Source organism: Falco biarmicus, chromosome 7 (assembly GCF_023638135.1).
Source record: "Falco biarmicus isolate bFalBia1 chromosome 7, bFalBia1.pri, whole genome shotgun sequence".
NCBI lineage: Eukaryota > Metazoa > Chordata > Aves > Falconiformes > Falconidae > Falco > Falco biarmicus.
In genome coordinates, this window is record NC_079294.1 from 53255381 (window position 1) to 53268843 (window position 13463).

General features: G+C 36.1%; 1 protein-coding gene across 5 annotated transcripts in view; it reads right to left on the bottom strand.

Annotated features, from left to right (window-relative positions):
• Positions 1 to 13463, bottom strand: part of ENTREP2 (endosomal transmembrane epsin interactor 2) — a 145832-nt gene that overhangs the window by 67909 nt on the left and 64460 nt on the right. For 3 of the 5 annotated variants that reach the window (XM_056346851.1, XM_056346846.1, XM_056346847.1), the window contains exon 3: positions 6355 to 6438. The exons of the other annotated variants lie outside the window; for them this stretch is intronic. In XM_056346851.1, coding sequence (XP_056202826.1) covers positions 6355 to 6438 — 84 coding nt within the window. The remainder of the gene's footprint in view (positions 1 to 6354; positions 6439 to 13463) is intronic. 5 annotated transcript variants of the gene reach the window in all.

Here is a 13463-nt window from a genome sequence, read left to right on the forward strand (position 1 = left end):
GGTTTTTTACATTACTGAAATACTTTGTAGGAAGCAAGCTTTTTGAAACACTGTAGTTTGACAAGAGGTATTACAGACTTTTTCCAACCACATTACATACATATGTCTATATTTAATGTGGTTTAAAGTGTATACATTTTAATACACACATTTATGATTTGTGAAGCAGCAAGAATAGCCAGAGGCAAATGTACTTGTCTCTGTAAGCTACTGTATAAGTAGATGAAAAACTTGCAGCATGGTATTTTGTTCACAAAGCTTTGGCTTACATGGTCTACACATAGTAACATTTATTATCACTTATTCTAGAGAATTTATAGTTTCCCTGACAGAGATGCAGAAGGACACAACCAGAAACAAAACTGAAAATTTCTGAGCACCAAGCATTACAAAATGGTGAGATCAGCAACTGTGCCAGTACTAAGTTAATGCAAGACTATCTGTGGTACAGACACAAGCTACCTGTTGGATCAGCTCGATGCTGAATTTAATATGAAGATTTCTGACTTTTCTGTGAAGTCCGCTTCTCCACGATAAACACATGGGCATTGTCTTTCCCCACAATGCAGACAAGCAGCTCATCTCATTTCACTAAGAGCTAAATAATATTTTTTATGGCTAATGGTGTGCTCACAGGAAACTTAACATGAGCAGCCAAAGCACTGTACATTCATACCTTACCGTATTTCAGACTAACATTTCTTCTTGCCTATTTCCCGAATAATCACAACCCTAATAATACGTATGATAAAGTTTTAAGATCTGTTATACTGAGCATATATATTATATGTTATATATAATAGTCTGCATATATACTCTTCCAATGGTCCCTTCGAAAGCTTTGCATAAACTCAAAAATGTATCAACATACAAATATCCTAAGAATATAGGATTACTTCTCATTGAATCAAGTAGTAGTAATTATATTTTGTTGTTGTTATTATTACAATAATTTAAAATATTACTTTTTTTTTCTTAATGATCTATTTTATATTTTTGTATGACAATATCTGAACCGATTGTTTTCTGTAATCTCAAATCATTCATCCAGGGGAAAAAAAAAATCAGAATAAATGCACTCGCATTTTGCCTGCTTCTGTAATCAAGAAATCTAAGATAGGAAAAAAAAAATCTCGTATTAAATCACAGAATCCATAGCCTAAAAGACTTAATGGACAGTGTCTCTTACTTCTGTTCAGCATGGTGCTACATGCATTAACAAGCACCTGTGTTAATTAACAAGCACAAGTTAGGAGCCTGTCCTAGACGAGCTTTCTCAGGGCAGGGAAGATTGCTGGGGCTGCAAGGTGTGAGCCAGAGGGTCTCTGCACAGAGCAGAGCCCGAGGAGCAGGCAGGGCAGGCAGAGCAGGCAGCTTGCAGGGGGCAGAAGCAGCCACGTTAGCAACCTTACAGACAGAAACAGCAGTGTGCTGCCTCTCCGAGATTTACAGAGGAAAGCAAACAAGCAAGGATTCCCCACAAAGTTACCTGGATTCTCAGAAGATTCTTATGGAAACCCTTTAAATATTTCTATCCTCTCTTCTCTAGTTCCATTATAAAAAGGTAACTATTCTAGTTTATATGCCAAGAAAAATGGGTTTTAAAAGCGTATTGATCTTATCTACCCAGTTCACTCTAGTAGAATGCCTAGACAGTCCTGTCTCAAATCCCTGGCACACACAAGGTCCTACCATGAACAGAAAACAAAGTGTAGCTCTTCGACTAAGTAAAAAGAAGCATAAGCAGCTAGTAATAGTGGGAAGCCAAAACTAGACAAATTTAGACTAAGGTATTGATTTTGAGTAAGATTTATTAACCATTGGAATACTGTATCTATGAGCACGATGGAGTGTTCATCACAAAGATAACACCATTACATTTTTAAAAAAATATTTTGGACTACGTGCCAAAACTCCAAAGGAAGTTTTGCAGTCATGATCAAGTTTGTTTGGGCTGTTATTTTAAGAGGTCACAGTACATGATTTTATTGATCACTTCAGCCCTTCCAATTTATTCAGCTATAAAGTGTACAACACAAAAATATGAGAAGATAAAACTTCACTTAATTACAGATTATAGAATTAAATAGATAACTCACACATAATTTTATAAAAAGCCCATTTAAAAAACCTTCTACACAGAAATGTAAATCAAACCAACACTGCTAATGAATGGTTTGCAAGTGCACAAGAACCAACAAAATTTAGCTTCTCATTATTTGCCTCATAATAGATTCTTCTATGATTCAACGATATCACTTTGAAAATTGTATCTTAACATTTGCCAAGAAGACTGAAAAAGAGTTGGCATTTCAGATTTGTTTAATTCAGAAGTCAATGTCCTTTGCCTAAATTAAAATAAAGGTTTGAACAAAATTTTCTTTATGTCTAAAGCAACGTTCTATATTAAACAGGGAGAAATATTCCCTGCTGTGTGGCACAGCATCAGGTTAAAGAGTTTAATGCTTTTATGTTAAGAAACTTAAATTATATTCTGTTTTATCCTAAAATATATAAACCCATTGAATTCTACTCATTATTAAATTACATTTCCTCCAGATAAAATTCCTTTTTACTAGGTCTAATGAGGCTATTTAACTTTTTCAGAGAAAGCGGAAACCTTGGTATAAGTATTAAAATACATGCAACTATTACTAATTTGAAAGCTAAATATTTCAGATTAAAGCTTCTAAAATTAAACTTGGTGTACATGATGATAGTCCTATTAACTTGTTTTCATTCAAATAGATCTTGTAATTTAATTAATTAATTAATTAATAATTGCTTGGCTAATATTTTTATTTCTGTATTTCTTCATAAAAATGTTCTGTGCAAAAACCTAACTAGAACTTCAAAAATTATGCTATTTTACATTATAATAAAAGTTACTGGTTTTAATTTACAAGAAAAAGTTATGCCTCTCTCCTACTCTGTTCTATTTATTGTTAGAGTAGCAATCAGCTTCTACCAAGAGTAATCTTCAAAATAATTATCTGAAAGCTGTTGACAGTGGAAAACAGAAAGGGGCACTGTGAATTTCCAGTAGGATTTGTATCAAAGAACAACACCTAATTAAAGACCAGAAATAGCAGTTTAGTTTATTCCTGTATCACTATGTAGTAAATAACAACAATAATAATAAAGTTAGGGATTCAGTAGTTGCTTCCCAGGCTTTTCAAGAAGCCTGGAATCCAAAACATAATCTTGCCTCTGTATACAGCAGTACACATAAAGGGAAAGATCTATTTATATCAAAACAAATCTCCTCTAATATCTGATAATAAGAGTATTCCATTCAGTTCCTCCAGGAAATGCCCTGTCAGCAAAGGCAATTTGCAAAGCGGAAATTCTGATGGCCATACAGATTATTTCCTCAAGTATAATCAGATTAAAAGGACTGCAACACAACAGTGAGTTTAGCATTGTCATATTCTACATGCAGCCAGATGTGTTTGTTATTTCTGTAATGCTACATTAGAGCAGTATCAATGTAGTTTATTTTAATATTTTATAGGGAACTGTAACAGGGGGACTGGTTTAGTAATAAAGCCCTTGAGCTCTCAGCTCAGAAACATTAACGAAGTAGAAATTCATCACAACTAGATACTTCAGCATCTATTCATTTTCTGCTATTTTGATTCTAATTAACACTTTTAACATCTACACCTTTCAGAAGTGTGTTAAAAGGGATGAAGAGGAATTCTAGGAAGCTTGGTAACCAAAGCATTTTTCCCCTGAAGCATAAACAAAAGCTACTATACAGAATCTTACAGCTCATGGAATACTCAAGCTGTAATGAGAATGAAGCACCGGATAACTTCCAGTCCTATTAGAAAATGAAAAGCTTAGTCCAAACAGATAATTTTATTAGTTGCTCTGCTGGTTATATCCTCTCCCTATTATTCTTAGCAAACGCTTCCAGATCTAGATCTGTAGTAATTAATTTTGATATCTAAAAAAACCCTTTTCACTCTGTTCCAAACCCCTTTCACACCCTAACAATAAGCCATTCCTGCCTTGGCCCCTGCCTTCTCCCCCACCCCAGTGAGCAGTGACAGGTTTCAGGCATATTTGCTTCTAGTTTTTTATTCTTTCCTAAGGTGCTGACCTCAGCAACAGCCGAAGAAATCTGGACAAAGCAAAAAGTAAAAGGATTTTTCAGCACTGCAACAGGATCCTTTCCAAAAGATAGCCTTATACACTCTGCACTGCTTTGGCATCCATTTGCTGAGGATGAACTAATACTAGGCAAAGGCATTACCACTGCTTGATGCAAATTCATACTGCAAGTCTTATCATTTGCTTTCAAGACCTTTGCACCAAAGGTTCATGAAATAAATAGATTTCATGTGCTAGAAACCTTGGACCTAGAAGGTGTTTAGTCGTGTCAACCTATTCCATGAGTGACAAACGCACCCTTTCACCACCCCAACATTTACATGCTGAAACTGTATCTCTAAACTCAAAATCTCAAAGATTCTACATGTTGATCCTCACTGTGAAGTGTTCGAACTTCCAGGCTTTCCAATAAATATATAAGCATACCTAAATATAAAATAACAAATTGTATTAAGATTATAAATTATATAAATACATCATCTATACTGTATATACTGTATATTGTATTAGACTATTATATATATTTAAAAATCAAAATAGACAGTATGACACACTTCTTTTTACATTCACTCATTTGAAAAGTGCCTTTTCCACTGATCTTAATATCAGCGGCCTACAGCATACAAGTAATACCACAAACTTCCAACAGCAATTGTAACAAGGAAAGTTTGCTGGTAATTATTTTCATAGCAGAAAACAAGTTTAAGTTTTGTCAAAATAATCTATTAAAAGGGCAAGGGGGCATAACAGATGATACACCACAGAACCTCATACAAAGTTTGCTACATGAAAATAAGCACTTGAATCTTTCTATGGTCTGCACTTAATTCTGCAACAAAATTAATCAGATAATTTTACTGTATGTGCAGGCAGTCAACAGAAGTCCTTTTGACAAAAAAAAAGTCTTCTGTAGTGGTTTCTATTGTCTAATATTTATCACTGACATTTCCATTTACACACCAGTGCTTCTCTAAAATGTTCCCGATTTGAAATGCTTCAAAAATAACTGCTCCAGCTCTATAATCAGGTGAAAAAAGCAGAGTTTATATCCAGTGTGATCAGAAACACTCCAAACATAAACACTATCCAAACAGAATTTTGATCAGATAAGCCAGGTTTAAAACTTGAAACTACCTCAGCCATACCATTTTAATTTTCTTTCCAACATATTCTCTGAGGAAGCAAAACACAAAACTTTTAGAAATTACCTTATAAAATACTTTTCTCAAAACTGTTCCATGACAATAGCAGGACATGGTTAGGTTAGGAAAGAAGACATTTTTCTAAATTAGTTTTGTATATAACAAAGCAATCCATATTTAAAAAAAAAAACAAAACAGCCAGCTAAATCAGTACTCAGAAATTAATATATCAAAAAAACCCATCTGAGTAGTCAAGTAACTTCAAAACAAATCTACTAAGATTGAATTTATACTTCCATAGCAACTGCAATAATAGGCCCCTCCATATAAACAATATATTGCTTTCTGCAGGTGTCACATTGCTGGAAGGATTCACCTCCATGGAAGTGTCAGGGAAATGCTACTCCATATAAATTAACCTTCCGTAACATCTGTAGCAGGATACCCTGAGGAAATAAAAGCTCACGTTATCCTGCTGACAAGGACAGGCATCAAAAGGCTCTGCAAGCAGCCCCTCCTGGCAGTAGCGTAATTAGAGAGAAGACAGGTTGTAAAGGTCAGATACACAGATATTTTGCATCTTTCTGGAAATATGAATAGCAATTAACCACTCCTGTGCGATTACTCTTATTAATGAATAATTGTGTAGTATCTCTGAAAGCTATCACACCAGGACAGTTTTACTTTCATCATTAAGAAGGCTTCTGTCAGGTAAGCACGGTCAGCAAGCCATGACTGCTGCATCGTGTTCACAGTACATAAGCATTTTCAGCGTTGGGCAGTTTGTAAGGCAATGCTTCAATGTGGACAGCGGTTCTTCCAAATTTGATTCTCATTTAACCTCATTATAATTTTGGTCGTTTGAAGAAAAATTGCACCTGCATCTCTATGGAAGACTCACAAGAATAATTTGATGGAGATCCATCAATACATGAACTTCAAGCTCTTCGACTTCAAAATCTCACTCATGTATATCTGAGGTAGAACTGAATCAATCCATAAGGTTGTGTGGGATTTTATAGCATCTGGAGTTAAGGAAACCCCAACACTCAATCACAAGCATGTCTAGCTCAGGATCTAAACTGTTACTCACCTGGCAAACAAATTTCACTGAGATCAAAGTATTTTTCCTCAACAAGCATAGATTTTCTTTGAGTAATGGTGCATTTCCTTCCATCTGTTGCACAAACAAAACTGAAATCATGTGAGTTTTGATTGTACGAGGAATGAGGTATCCATCCCCAACTCCATCACCTCCCCAAATACTTTATATTAGTTATGCAACTGTTTATTCTACTTTAAATAAAAAACATTTCAAATGCAATTCATTTAATCTAAAATACATTTCTGAAGTTACTGTTTCCTCACCATTCTAAGTCAAAATACAAAGTTTAACAAATACTCTCCATGCTGCCCAAGTAGCCAGCTCTGGCGATACCGTACAGATGCAGCTTTACTCCAGTTATCTAGAGGATGAAAACCATACAGTCATCAGTTTTTCCTTTACATACCTGGATAACACACATACATCAAGTTATCGTTTGTCTTCCCTAGATTAGACACAAAATTTAGTTTTTATGTTGTTACAGCATAAACTGTTTAAAATGGAAGAAAATCCTGTACTGGGAGGACATGGGAAATGACGTAATACCGTATTTCTATTTAGCTATTCTCAACACCAGTTCAATGAAGAGCTGACGACCATTAAAAGAGACCTGTCCAGCAGCAATACAGTCTATACCAAGATCCCTGGAGCAACACCAGATTGCCAGCTGTCCCTCCCAGGCTTCCTTCCCCACATGACCCAGCAGCGTGCGCGGAATGCTTTCTCGTTTCTCCACTGTGACACCAGGACGACGTCGACTCTCCAGACCCCTGCAGTGGTCTGTCCAACATAGGGGGTTTTCTCACGCTCCCAAGGAAAGCTCTGACCAACATGTTTTGCTCTGCAAACCCTCATGGAAGGGACTGGCTGGAACGTTGATTACACGAGGCAGAACTGCTGGTGGCAACACCACCCCATCGCTGCTCGCTGGGCCCTATTAACAAAAGTTCACTCCCCCCTTCCCCTCCCATACAATCCCTATAGGATACCACACTGCAGACATGTTTGTGCGTCTGTCTGTGCGAATGCACATATACAGTTCTTGAGCTCGGTGCATAAGTTTCTGCTCCTCCATTCTTCTGTCCATATACAAGTGAAAATTTATCAAGTGGAAGAAAAAAAAGGGGAGGGCAAGCAGACTGCCTAGAGTATGTATCTCTAATTCTTTTGCCACTTTAATACTAAAGTGTACAATGTCATGAGCCATTCTATATACGCCCTTTTTATTATTGTATCTGCTTTTAAGGCAAGGACCATTCTAGCAAAAAGTAGTCAGGTTTCTGCTGTTTTCTTTACTGTCTGAAAAAGTAACAGAGAAAACCAGTATATGTTTTCCTATTACAAATAGAGTTCTATTAGTTGTTGTTTTTTCAATCAAATGCAAATACTGATTCTCTACTGTGGTTCATATAGGTGGTACGTATAGTAGCTTAATATATGCTATCCCATATTTCCAACTTTACCAATACTACATCAGAAAGCATGAATATTTTCCTACTGATTCCTGGTAGCTGTCACTCATTTTCTCTTAAAAAGCAAATACCCCCACACATAAAACGCTGACATAACTATACATATTATAATCAGTGCAAAAAACCCAGATAAAGTATAGCTTTATAGCTTTTTAAGATTTCAGTAGTAGATAGTGGATATTCCAATAAAGCTTTTTTTTTTTTTTTTAAATCACACAGCAAAACAACAGAGAGAGAGATATGTGTAACTTCACGATACATTCACTTATCTCTGTGTTTAGAAGTACACTCAAAAACATGCCTGTGCTGTACCCTAAACTGCAGGTCTCAGACAGAGTCAAGCCACTGAATTATTCTGATGGGCATTTTTAATGAAAATTCAGCAAAGCTAAAAGAAACGAGATCTCCTAATCCAAGTTCAAAGCAAATGGAAATACAAATATGTCAACAAATCAACTTTTTAATTACGTTGCTCTTCAAGGAGACCAAACATGATAACAGTATTAATAAATAAGCCAGGCTCATGATCAAACATAGCGGCTGAAAAGAGATCAAAATAAATCAAATGACTTGATTGCTTTTTCTCTTAATCAGCTTTCAATACTGTAATGTTATGGAAATCAATGTTATGCTATGGAAATCAGCAGAGTGAGAACACCTATAAAATCACAGATTAAAAAAAAAGCTACGAGACTGCTTGTGACCTGACTACGCTGCCCATGCCCATTCCCCTGCCATACTGGTGACAGAAATTACAGGAGCTTAGAGGATTTAGTATCTTTATGGGCTCTGTAGCATAAGCCACTACTGTGGCATCTCAGAAGCAACAGTCGGTTTGTCTTCTGCTGCCACACGCACTCAAGGCATTGAAAGCTCTGGAATACTCCAAGACGACAGTTTTCATTGCTTACTGTCTCTGAACAGAACAGATATCCTTCTCCTTCCCCCCCTCTTCTTGGAGGTGGCTCGCTCTGATCACATACAGCACTCACCCTGAAGAACACGACTACATCAAGCTTAAAGTCTGGCCAGCTCAGAAGATAAGAACTTTTTTTTTTTTTTTGGAGGGGGTAGTAGGTGGTTTATCCCCACCCACCCAATCCACCCCCCACCCTGAAGAGAAAAGATTGTTTACTTCTGGTGAATAAAAGTCACGTATTTAGCAGAAAATTTGTATGTAACCACAAAACGTTTGAAGAACACATTTAGAGACGCTAAAGTAAAAATTGTTGTTCACTGTTTCATTGGATGTTAGAATGTACTCTTTCCTCAGTGCAAAGTAGATACATGCAATTTAGAACTAAGCATCTTATGACATAGATATGGATAAATTGTTACTACTGCTGCTCGTGGCTATATAAAATCTACTGTATGGCAGAAAAACCAATCAGTGCCTGTTCTATCTAACACTACATCAGATCCCATATTTTAAAAAGCATTAAAATGCTTTTACACTTCTACTGTTTAATAGATACACCTATATTATAGATATCAGTATTTTCCTTTCCTAATATGAAACATTATTATGACAACGATAAAGAGATTGAACAGATCCTTTTAATTAAAATCCTAATAAAATATGAAATATGACAAAATTCTGTTCTGAACAGTGTTTAACTACATATCTACAGACAAACCATAATAGTTTCATCTCTAAAATCATATTATTTTATGGTGTAGAAATAGAAAGCATCACCTCCAGCTGAGTGCAGTATATTTCTGTTTGCATTATTATACATTTGTGCAAGTTTTCTACCCAAAGATTTTGCAACCCTGAGCAACTAAATATTGCAATATATGAGCAACTAAAATTTTGAACCATAAACATAAGTTTTCTCAGTCTGGAATACAGGTAAGTCTGGTAAGTAATTTTAAGCCATCAGCTTAAAATCTTCTGCAATGATTAAGCTTCATAAACTGTAAATAAACAGGGATCAATTGAGTTCAGTGGAAGTCTGAATCTAGTAGTTGTAGGAATGCAGCAGGAAATTAATCACAGATATCAAAATAGCTTTTGCTTCTATTACCAATCTGTTTCTACATTACACTGTGTGTAATGACTTTCATATTGGTACTCTACAAGGCAGAGATGCCAAAAGTAGTAGGAATGTGAAAAGTTATTACAAGAAGTTGGGTTTGCACATATTTTGTTCAATATATGTATTTACAGTTCTAAAACATACAGACTCCTTCACTCTCAAAGCTCATATCTGGCTTCTTTTGACTTTGGAAACCCTTCAAATCTTCCAAAATTCTTGAGACTACATCAACTATCAGGGCTCAAAGTATTGATATTTCATTTTTTTTGAAAACTAAAAAAACCCACATTATTTATGTCTTCATCATCTCCACACAATTTCTGATAGAGTGCAATGAATTGTCTTACTATTTACTATTTTCTGAAACCTCTACAGCTGTTAATGAAACTGGAATTGAAACTGGTGGAATTGAAGCAACTTCATTTTTGAATATTCAACATCAAATTATTAATCTCACTTGTTTTAAATAAATAACAAAACCAAACAAACAACCAAAAGCCCCACTAATCTTTTCCTACTACAAGTTTTGTTTTGTCCTTCTGAGTCCCTCAGACATTTCACATTTCCTACTGTCACAAACTTTTTTACTGTGTGTATAGGTGTGAATAGGTTTATTTTTGTGGTAAAATCTTTTTCTTCTTCTTTATTATCATTCATATGCAAAAAATGCAAGTATGGGGTGATACTTGCCATAATACCAAAAGTAATAATAATTTTAAGGTATCTTACATTTAGTGTTCACTCTGCTTTGAGAATTAGGGATTTGCTTTCCCTAACCAGTTTTCGCCACTTAACATGTCTGCCTGCACTTTCATGAAATATCACTCAAGAAAGTAAACAACGTACTCTTGCTGCACATCTCAAACATTTTATGAATTACAGATGATCAAGTAGATCTGTTCCTTTTTATGAAGGTATAATTTTGTAAAATGAATGACTCATTTTTTTAGCATTTTAACATTTCTATATCTGTATCTGGTCTTGGAAGTGCCCCACATTTTCTTGTGCTGATGTGGTTAAAGAAACATTTCTTATTAATCTTGAAATATACATTTAGCCATAGTTGTGCCTAAATACAAAGTTATTACCAACTCTCAGGGTTTAAGGGTCATTAGTTCTTTCATTCCTTATGGCTTTATGGTCAGAAGCTACACATGATAGAATTAAGAACAGGAAAGGGACTTAAATATCCATAACATGAAAAAAATCACTTTACTTACAGAAGCATGGGTAAATAATGTGACATTTCCAGCATATAAATGAAAAGTGAATAGAGATGACTGCAGACTTCTGAAGAACGAACTAAGTATTTTACTGAAAGACAGACAGAGACATCCCTACATCCCTAAACCCCATAATTTATTTTCCTCAGTGCTTACAAAGAAGGTGAGGCAGATGTCAGAAACCAAGATTAATTTACCAAGGAGGAAGAATAAATGCTGAAGGAACCCAGACTCACACCAAGGAAGAGTTGAAGAAATTAGACTGTGCAAAGGCTGCCAAAAAACTTCAGGACCAGATGGGATGCAGCCTGCGTTTCTAAAAGAAAGAGCAAATGAGATGGAAGAACCATTAGCAGATATATTTAGAAAGCATGTGAGAACAGGGGAATTACTGATGGACTGAAGAGAGGCAAATGTAGCACCCATACCATACTCTTCATTATAAGCGGTAGCAACGATACTGGAACTGTCACAGTTTCCTATTGCATGGTTCTGTGCTAGCATTAACTGCTGCCATGGCAACACAATGCAATGGGAGCAGATGGGGAAGAGAAGGGTCTGTTTAAGGGTAATTAAGACGTGCTTGTTTAGGAAGGGGCAAGTGTTATGCCCCAGCAGGCTTTGTCTGCTCTTCAGGAAAAGCTGCTTGTGTTCTTTGAAACTTTTGCCACTGGGGATAACTAATTAGCAGATGGATGCTCAACAGAGTCTAGATTCTGACATGGGTGACAGCTGGTGGCAGCTGGGCCCAGGAACAGGCAGCCTTTGTAGAAAGGGTAACACAGAGATGCAGGCAGACAGACCCAGGCAAGAAAAAGTTGTAAGAAGTCTCAAGCTATAAAAAGGGACATACAATGTTCGTTCCAAATAGATGCTTCACTCTGCAACACCTTTTCTCCCCATTTATAAAGATTTCTTTGATTCACTTCCTCTGTTTTCATCTCCAGTGTTGTTTCTTTCTCTGCCGGTTCACAGCTTTACTGGTTTATATTCCACTTTTTTTCCTTCTTCCTCTTCTGTCAGGTATATTCTAATAAAATGCCAATGGGGATAGGATTTTCTGTCAGTTGTTTCCATATAGAGAAGAAAGAATGGAACCAGCAGCCTAAGGCTGGAAAAAACCCAGCAATAGGTGAGACAGCACATTGTTAAAAATTTAAATGTTATGTTAATCTACATGCAAAAAGCAATTTGGGACATGAATGTCATCAGAGTTTACACACACTGTAATTACAAACTTTGAAGACTGCATTTCCAGATCCCCTACTTAATCCACCAAAAGGCATTAATTCACGGCCTGAACCAGCAATTCATACGCTGGGAAAACATATACTCCGGGCAGGGGACACAGGTGGGAATTCCCCAGCCAGTCTCTGACTTCCCTATTTCACATACACATAAAAGCTCTTCTTTTTGGCAACCAAAAGTTGCACTAAAGCACAACATTTATACTTGGTAATAGAGAGGAAGAGTGGAGAAATGCAAGACTAACAGCTTAAGAAGGAGCAAGTCAGTAACAGTGTTCCAAAGTAATAAAGATTCAGAAAAAGCCCATTCTAGAAAGAAAAAAAACCCAAACCACCAAAACACCTCAAAAGCCTCAGTTTTAAGGCACAAACATCTATCAGGAGGAAACCTCATCATATCTGAAAGACTACTTTCTAGCCACCCAAAGTTACCTCCTGTCTAGAAGAAACTCCATTTGTGATCCATGCATAGCATCAGAAAAGGCCTCAGAAGGCCATCAGAAAAAGCCCCAAATGGCATCCAGAGGTAGCACTTTAACCTGGGAATGAAATTGAGCTTAACAAATAGCACTACTAGAGTTTTGCAGAAAACATTTATCACACTGTGTTAATGCCTAGTGAATAAAATACTGTATGCTATTAATTTCCACAGACTGCTCACAAATGTCAAAATTTAAGCTGGATTGTGCAAGTGTGGTTGATGAGAACTTCTATTTTCTGAATAACCGCACAAACATCGCTAGGGCACATTCCTGCATATGCATGCACATCTAAAATTACATACATCCTAGACAAGAGTTTTTGAAACCTACTTTCTGAGAAGTGCCCCAGTAAAATCTAATCAAATGAATCTTCACAGAAAACCAAACCCACAAAAACCAGCACAAGTTGCTAAATACAGCATATCTGTATGAAATATTCATAATTTTTACCTAGCTATGTTATTCATCAAGATAAGTTATGTAACAAAACCCTAAGAAATCCCCATTCATTTTTCATACAGTTGGTTATTTCTTCAAGTATTTGGAAATGAAAATTTTCACATAGAGCATAAAAATACCCAAATGAAAAAGCAAGAGTGAACATTGCAGTTGTCCTGCAACTACTGAAGCTTTA